This window comes from Cheilinus undulatus, linkage group 5 (genome assembly GCF_018320785.1).
Source record: "Cheilinus undulatus linkage group 5, ASM1832078v1, whole genome shotgun sequence".
Taxonomy (NCBI): domain Eukaryota; kingdom Metazoa; phylum Chordata; class Actinopteri; order Labriformes; family Labridae; genus Cheilinus; species Cheilinus undulatus.
Genome location: NC_054869.1, coordinates 34,036,607 through 34,045,646, shown reverse-complemented (window position 1 = coordinate 34,045,646; position 9,040 = coordinate 34,036,607). Strand labels below are relative to the sequence as shown.

The window sequence follows — 9,040 nt, the reverse complement described above, 5'->3', positions numbered from 1 at the left end:
TCGACACATCACTAACTGCTTTGCCGCAGTTGTTCATGGTGAGTTGGCTATCTTTTTAAGTGTGAAAAGTTCTTTGCACGGTGTAATTAAAATGATATATTGCTGTGTATTAATTTAGGGTGAAAAATCTAGATTTATTTGATGTCTGTAGGACAAAGAAACAAGAACTAACACACAAAGTAACATTTAAGACACATCAGTTAACTGAATGACACTGTAAAGGGGAAAGCAGCACTCAATGTATTTTTGAGCAAATCAGTTAACAGTCAGATACTTTAAACATATTTTTATTAAACAGACCATACTGTTTTTTTTCATTAACGTTTTGGTGACGTTGAAACTCTGTTCATTTTACAGTAACATAACCCTGCTGCCAGTTGATCAGCAGTATCCCATTAAAGCTCAAAGATCTGGTATTGATGCTAACGCCTTAAGTGTGTTAAAAACTTAATTTTGATTGACACAAGGAGCTGATCTTAATGTTGATGAGCATCTTAAACCTCTATTTAGAGGCAGGGGTAGGCCCCACGTGCTGTTTCTCCTGCTTACTAGTGAAACGAGCATCCTGAACACAGCACACCTGAGCATGGGGTCAATATTAACAGATAGTTTTAAAACTACTGAGACTCTGAACACCCCTCTGTTAATGACACCTATTGTGACTTTCATTGCTATTTTAATAACCTCCCAACCAGCGCCAAGCACACACTCCCTCTCTTTCTCTCCACGCCCTCCGTGACACACGCCTCTTCCTCCTCATTAAGGAAATGGCTCTTCTTTGCTGATTATTTTATTTGAAAGCCGTGATTACCGCTCCGTGCTGCAGATCACGCGGTAACGGAGAGCAAGCGGAGGGCACGGACTCTAATTGGGGCATGAGATGCGCCGGGTGGTGCGGCAGTGCTGGGTGTCCGGAGAGGGGAGCCTGTAATGGGTTTGTCTGCCTATGGCTCTCCTCTCCGCATCTGTCCCGCTCGGATACAGCACACTCATAGACCTGCTTCTTATTCCTCCTGTCATCAAATCAGCCACACAAAATCCAGTGATTCTGTTAGAGCGCCGTTTCTGCACCTTAGAAAATCGATTTCCTTTTAGGTTTCTGAGTGAATGCAGATGCCTACCAGGCGCTGCAGTGGGCCTGAAACAGGACAGAGAAACGGTCCTCCTGCTGCTCCCTGTTACCATGTGTTTGTGCTGTAAGAGATCTTATTCCTGCACGTGCTTGTTGTCTCCTGTGTTATTTTAACCTGTTCTGCAAAGGCCCACATATGAGCAATGGATTTAACGCACTTTGATTGCTAAAAAACCGCGGAGAGGGCGGACACGGAATTCTTGATCTCTGAAATTGCTCTACAAAATTGCATTTGTTTTTGGTGCGCTTCCATTAAAAGTGTCTCCTCGCGTGTAAACAGCCGTTCCGCACTCAGATGCGCCGCATTAACCCGAGAGGATTGTGTGTGAGAGTGTGTTTTCACCGCGGGAAGATTGATGCGGTCCAGTTAGGGAGGCTGAGTGAGACATAGACCCATTTCATGAGGGTTCCTCTTATTACAGAGGGAAGTTAGAGCACGAGGGCAGCTGAGGGGAGAGATGCTAGCACTGTTAGCATAGCAACACAAACACGATATCAACACAGTAACGACACAATAGCAACAGTTAGCATGGCTAGGCTTTAGCAGGCTACACTGAGAGTTTAACGTGCTCTGTCTGGCATGTAGTCTGTTTAGAAACGTCCATTATTGAGCTAGGTTTTATCCTTTCAAAATAAAACTACCTTTGGCCTAAACTGTAGCAACTCGTTTTCAACACTTTTTTTTTTTTCCCGAACTCGTAAAATATTTTTTCTCTCAAGAGAGAATAAGCCCCCCTTCCTAAATAAAGTTTTGAGAAAAAAATAGAATGAGCAAATAATTATTATGAATTTAAAAATACGTTTATTATAGCATAATGGCGTTTCACAGTGTTGATATGAAGTTTTTATACTTTTATAATATTGATAGAATTATTATTAAAATATTTAAGTAGTTTTCTTCAGGTATATTTAATTATTTTATGTTGGGTGAAAACGGAAATCGATAAAATAAGACTGATAATTTATGAATATTGTGCTTTAAACAAACCTGGATTGGAATTGAGTGCATTTATTTCAAATTAAAGATAAAATATGTTACAAAGCAATTAACAGTATGTAGCCTAATGTGTCAATAAAAATTTAGTTGAACAGCCTGAATTTCTGCAAAATTAAAATGACCGCTGACTGTTATGCTGAATAGTTAAATGTCTTGTTTACGTTTCTTTTGTCTTCCTTCTTGCACAAACTGGAAATGCACAAACTCCTGCAGCATACAGACCGTGTTATCTCTCCATAAAGCCCTCACAAACGCATGCTTGGCCTTACATCTCCCATCTCAGACACTCCCTCTCCTCCCTCTCACTCCAGAATCAGTCGAGTCCACATTCTGCTGCTGATTTCTTCCCCCATGAACCTCCGGTGTCTGCTCCCAGCTTCCCTCCTCTCTGCAGACCGCGCTCCGGTCCATTTCCTTAAGTTTTCACGCTGTGCCACATGTAGACCTGACTTCCCTGCGTCCCGGCAGATTGCGGCTGAGGAGCATAAAGGATGAGCTGCACGAGGAGGAGGAGGAGGAGGAGGAGAGAGAGGAGTCCTCGCTCGGACGCCTTCTTTGTGCGGCTGTAGAGAAACCCATTTAGTCCCAGGCGGTGGTCTATTCAGCGGACTCACCCTGACATCTGCCAAAAGCCCCCTCTAACCAGCACTGTCTGGAGGACTAGATCAATGGCTGTCCTGTTAATTGTATAATAGACCTACTTATGGACCTCTGCTAGAGGGGCACAATCGTTTAGGGTCCACCACGTCTGATTCTGTGGGAGCCAAACAGGCCTAAATACCTTTAATTGCGCGCGCCTTGATGAAAAGTCGATGGGAGTTAAAGCGGCCGATCACTAACAGAGCTTAAATCCATCTGTACTCGTTTATTTATTTATTTCCTCCATTTGTCTCCACAAATCACCTGCCAGGGGGGAATGGGAGCGATATTCGTTTTGTTTGTGATCCAAGGACGGGAGGGAAGAGGGGCTCTGGGGTGCAGGAAGGAGGCCTGATCTTTAAAGGCTCCTGAGCCACTACATATATTTCCTTTTAGGGCTTGAATCTGCTCTGAATAATCCAAGAAAAAGGACCCCCAATATGATTCACTTTCTAAATCCAAGTGTTTATTTAAGGCAGTCAGCTCGAAAATCGTCTTAATTTTATGGATTTTTTTGTTAATTTGGGAAATTAATCCTCCCTTTCTGGTTGATCTCTGTAAACATTCTCATTGATGCAGCCCAGTGGTTTGAAAATTGAGATTTTGATATACCTAATTACTTAATGGTGGTACATTTTCTGGCTGAAATATTTGTAAGCTTCTATGTCTTCTTCAGCAAAGTCAAACAAGCCTTCGCACGAGCTCACCTGCAGCATTTTACACTTATCCCCAAACAGCAGTCCTGTCATGGCGTCTAATATATATGAGATTAAACAAACACATTAAGATGTTTAACGTGGAATAATTTAGGCATGAAAAGCTAATAAATCAGAGCACGGAATGGCACAGGATTGAATTGAATTGTAGTCTTTTCGTGCGCGTTTCTGTTTGCGCGCGCATGCTTTGGTGCGTGCGTAAAAGAGTAAAAAAAAAAAAAAAAAAGAAAGAGGGGGGAGTCACGTCGCTGACATTTCCAGGCTCCCGCTCTGATTGGCTCTTATTTGAGGAAGCTCGCGGGTTCTTTCAACTAATAAGCGCCTCCCCGTCGCTCTAAAGGACATTATAATGCAAGGGACCTCCTTTTTTAACCACAAACCGAATTTTCGTTCATTTAGACCATATATACTTTTTAAATTGCCCCAAAGTTGTGGGATTTTTTTGGAGCGCGGTTCGCCCTGGAGCGGTACGCCATGCTCTCTCACGCCGACCTCCTGGATGCTCGGCTCGGTGAGTTATCATCACTAAACTCCGGCCCTAAACTCCAGTGTAAGACTTCAACTTCTTATTTCACATTGTGCTCTGATAGATAGATAGATAGACTGTGTGCGTAATTGTGTTAACAGCTAAATGCTTTATTGTTTGTAGTGACTGTTCTTTAATAATCTTAATTTATCTGGAATGATTTGACAGCAAAGTTGCTCTGACTTTTTGTGTTTATTCTTCAAATCAATCTGTTCACCATAAAGAAACGAAGTTATTTAATGTAAGCCTTACTTAAAGATGCTGCGCCTTTAGACTCTCCGTGTATTCACTCTCCTCCTCATCCACTCAGGGATGAAGGATGCTGCAGAGTTACTTGGACACAGAGAGGCTCTGAAGTGCCGGCTGGGTGGCGGGGTGGCGGACCAGGGGCATCCGGGAGACATGGCCCCTGGTTCGGACTCCGTGGAGGGCACCACGCTGCTGCCGGGAGAAGACATCTCCTCTGTGGGATCGAACTCTGGCGGCATGCCGGTGAACGGGAAAGAGCCGGAGAAGCAGCAGCAACAGCAGCAGCCGCAGCAGAGCTCCGCTCAGAGCTCCAGCCAGCAGAAGCAGAAGCGGCACAGGACGCGCTTCACACCGGCACAGCTCAACGAGCTGGAGCGCAGCTTCGCCAAAACACACTACCCAGATATCTTCATGAGAGAGGAGCTGGCGCTGAGGATCGGCCTCACCGAGTCTAGAGTTCAGGTAAACACATGTTCACTGTGGATCCGTGTACAGGGTTGAAGCATCGGCGTGATGTGGCTGGGTGGGGCTGAGGTCCGGACTGAATTTCAGCAGCATTGTGATGCTTAAAATGTTCACCCCACCAGGAGGAAACTGAGAACAATAAACAGTTTAGCAGCAATTTGAAACGAAATAAAACCCCCTCTTATTGTGCTCAGGTTTTAATTTACCTGCAGTGTTTTAAATGCATCACGTCGTGTTCAGGTAATTCACCTGCTTGAAATATCTCAGTTTAATTTGGACCATAGCTGGAGTTCAGGTTTGGATGACAATGAATGGAAACCAAAGATAAGGTGCTGCTGTGTAAACAACTCTATATCCTAAACAAATAACCTCACATAAAAAACTTTAAAAATAATGGCCAACCAGGCTTTGATTTATTCTGAAAAGGTCTCGAGCCTTTTTCAGATTCTGACTAGACTAGTCCGTGATTTCTTCAACTTAAACAGCCTCACTGTCAGCAGAGAGCTATAGAAGGAGCTCTGTCCATGGTGCTGAAACACATCTCACCTGTTAGAGAGCAGCAGGGAAGAGCGGCTGACATCGTTCTGAATGTTCACGTGACTTTTAAGAGTTTTTACCAAACCAACGAAAACTTATTCAGTATTTATGATTGTGATTTTATCTTTTTATATTTGCCCTACCTTTTGTTTTGGAGCCATTTGTTGAAACGGGATAAATAAAGTTTGACAATTATTTATCTGCGATATTTTAAGAAAAAAAAAATATAAAGAGAATAATTCAGACCAAAACATTGCCAGCAAAGTCTAACTTTAAAATACGTTTGCAAACGGAAATAACTGTACGGTAATGCGTGGCATATATTTTTTTTCCACCATAGTAAAATTGAATGATTTTTTTTTACATCATTTTGATACCTGAAAATATTTAACTGAATAAAGTAAACAGTGTCATATATATTTTAACACGCATGCGTGATAACACCCAGCTCTACTAAACCAAACACATTATCAACCAATTGCAGCCTTATTTATAACAGTGAACGGGTTATTAAGCAGTGATGTGAAATTCATGCAAATGATCCCAGTGAAAGTAATAAAAGCACTTTCATCATTAGTCACCTTAATAATCAATCCTTTAGCGTCTCGTGCAGCAGCTCGCGCTCTCTTTTAGAGCGGCCCGGCTCGCGCTCTGTTTGTAAACATTAGCTCAGGCAGTGCAGGTGCAGCCTTCTGTGGGCGTGTTAGGCCGCGCGCGTTCCTCCACAGCCTCTCCGATTCTAAAATGCTCCATCAGCGACGTCTTAATAGGGACTCAAGAATATAGTGTACTTTTTTTTTTTTTTTTTTTTAATGGAATGAGAAATTGCATTTTCTTTCCCCTCGAGTGTAATGGGTTTGGGCGACGTTTCACGGATGGCTGGGCGGAATGAGAGCGAGATTTCACTTTTAATACGGAGGCATCGACTCACGGCCTCTCGCGCGCATTAATCACGGCAGAAGGTGATGAAATCTTTAGAAAGACCAACAGGGACGGACGCGCATGCCTTTTTAAAACGTGGACTTCGTTTGTGGTTGTTTTGTCGTTCGTGTATGTTTATTACATCTAGACAGTATTTACGCTTTAGATAAACTGTTAGGGAGATAAATTATCCCGCCTACAGCTGCAGGACTGCCAGAAATTAATCTGAGTTGGCCTCTTGTTTTTTTACAGAGCACCTAGTTTTTTTTTTTTAATATGTAAAACAAAATTCCTGCTCATGGGATATTAAAACCTATACCGGGAAATAGCTGAACATAGCTCTCCTTGTCATCTGAACTACAGTGATGTATTTATGTCTGAAGATATTCCACAGTGACCCTTCAACCCCATGACTATCAGACTGATGCTAATTTGCAGACTATATTTTCATGAAGTCAGGATTTCATTTTTTTGATAGTTATAATTTTCCTCCTGTTTTTATCAATGATGGAGAATTTTGTTTTCACCAAAAAGGAGGGGGAACGGGGGTTTCTGTAGTCAAAGTGCTGCTAGTAAGTGTATTCTTGTTTGTATTTTATTGTATTTATATTATATATGTTCTATTATTCTGTTGGCGCCTTAAGATTTATCTGCATACAGGAGATTGTGCGTAAAGGATCGTGCGTAATAGTATTTCTCCCATTGTTACAGTCTGCAGCGGTGTGTACACCACCTCATCTCTGTGGACTATTTGAGATATTTTCCCCTCGGTTGGTCCTTCTGTCGGTTAACACTGCTGTCTCTTTGCTCGCAGGTTTGGTTTCAGAACAGACGCGCCAAATGGAAGAAAAGGAAGAAGACCACCAATGTTTTCCGTGCCCCGGGGACCCTGCTCCCCACCCCGGGCCTGCCTCAGTTCTCTGCCGCGGCCGCCATGGAGAACAGCCTGTGCTCCTTCCACGCCAACGACTCCCGCTGGGCCACGGGGATGCCGGGGGTGTCCCAGCTGCAGCTCCCGCCGGCTCTGGGCCGTCAGCCGGGCATGCCGCAGTCACTGTCACAGTGCAGCCTGGGTCCAGGTCCGCCACCAAACTCCATGGGTCTCTCCAACGGCCTGTCGTCCAACGGCTCCGGCCTGCAGTCCCACCTCTACCAGTCGCCTTTCCCAGGAATGTCGGCCTCTCTCTCCGGCCCCACGAACGTATCGGGCTCCCCGCAGCTGTGTAGCTCACCGGACAGTGACATGTGGAGAGGGACAAGCATCGCGTCACTGCGGCGAAAAGCGCTGGAGCACACAGTGTCCATGAGTTTCACTTAGTGACTTCTCGAAAAAAAAATCCCTCCCTTCTAAGTCCTTTCTGTTTTTATTCCCGCTATTTAAATCCAAAACGAACGAGCCAATCAGGCCTGAAATGTGAGACAATGGAGACTGTGTGTGAGTCAAAAAAGAAAAGGACACCATTGATGGACAAATGGGGATCATATCTCGGGTTTGGGGTTATTTATCTTGTTAATTCAAAAGGATTTTATCAATTATTGATGAATACTATTGTAATGATCTCTAGATTATAGGCCCTAACTACTGAGAGCCAAACAATCGTTGTATTTACGTTTTCACTGCGTGCGTCTTTACGCACACGTTATTGTGTTCAGGTGAAGTTGTGTTATGTCAAACGGTTATTAATAAAGACGGGGTATACAGCCTAGCACACGCGCACCACACCGTAGTGGGCCTAATGAAGTGGGTCTCAGGCATGTGCACGTGGAGTTAAACGCTTGAAAGACTTGGGGAGGAAATGATGCCCTCTCAGATTGAAGAGGTACTTAAACGACCTCTCTCTATCTCTTCTTTTCTGCATCAAATCTAAAGAGGAAAATAAACAAAGATCTCTCAGTAGGCCTACTCTGTTTTAGGATGTTTTGTGTAGATAAAACATTCTTGCTATGTACCCGCTGGTCTTTTTTGTGACATGTTTTAACTTATTGTATGTGCTATTACTTACACATTTCTTAAATGTTTGATCTTACATCGAAATGCACCACATTGACGGGTTTGTACCGATTTAAAATGAACAAACAAATAAAAGTAATTTTCAAGAATGTCAACACAAGAATGATTTATGTCTCTGCAAAACGTCTACATTTTTGCTCCTATAGGATTTTAAAAAAGATACACCTTGTGACAGGTGTTTTATTTTCTAGGGACTGCAATATATTTCTATTGAATTAATACAAAAATAAAGCATTTTTTTTTATATAATCCTCTATTAAGATAAAATGTTAAGTGCAAGGTGTGTATTTCCCCTTAATACAGTAGGTTGAAGAGTGATCTTTGTTCAGTGACCTGCCTTTTCATTCCTGTCCTCAGCCTATGAGGTGACAGGGTTAAAGGACCTCTGAGTGGGACTGCTCTCATAGTGGCAGCGGTAAAGATGTCAGTGCTATGATGTGACGGTCACTGATTTTAACCATGACGGTCATCCCTCTGAGAGGACTGGATGGACTGTAACTAAACAGGAGACATAGCTGGCCTGTGATGCGAGTCTGTATCCACAGTATAGCCTATAGTGTTTCTACAGCTGTGGTTTTAACGCTGAGCTTCACCGCTGTAATCTTAGACCCAACAGAGCAGAAATGACCCTGTGGGTTAGCTGCAGGGAAAATAAACTTAGTGTCATATGTACTGGGGTTCTTACAGAGGAGATGACTTCTTATGAGGGTTGTCACAACACCTGGATTTTGAACTGTGATGCAAAACAGCTTAAAATCAAATGATTTCTATGCCTGTTGTGATACCACAACAACAAAATAGAAGTCCTAAGCTCCCAACGTTGGGTCATTTTGGTTTTTCAAAAGTC

The 9,040-nt window shown here is 43.1% G+C and overlaps 1 protein-coding gene across 1 annotated transcript; it reads left to right on the top strand.

Annotated features, from left to right (window-relative positions):
- Positions 1–3,901: 3,901 nt before the first annotated feature.
- LOC121510154 (homeobox protein orthopedia B-like) lies at positions 3,902–8,049 on the top strand. Its single transcript, XM_041788089.1, has 3 exons — positions 3,902–4,034; positions 4,321–4,721; positions 6,997–8,049. Exons 1-3 carry the CDS (start codon positions 3,959–3,961, stop codon positions 7,498–7,500), a joined length of 981 nt encoding a protein of 326 aa, XP_041644023.1. The 5' UTR covers positions 3,902–3,958; the 3' UTR covers positions 7,501–8,049.
- The last annotated feature ends 991 nt before the right edge of the window (positions 8,050–9,040 follow it).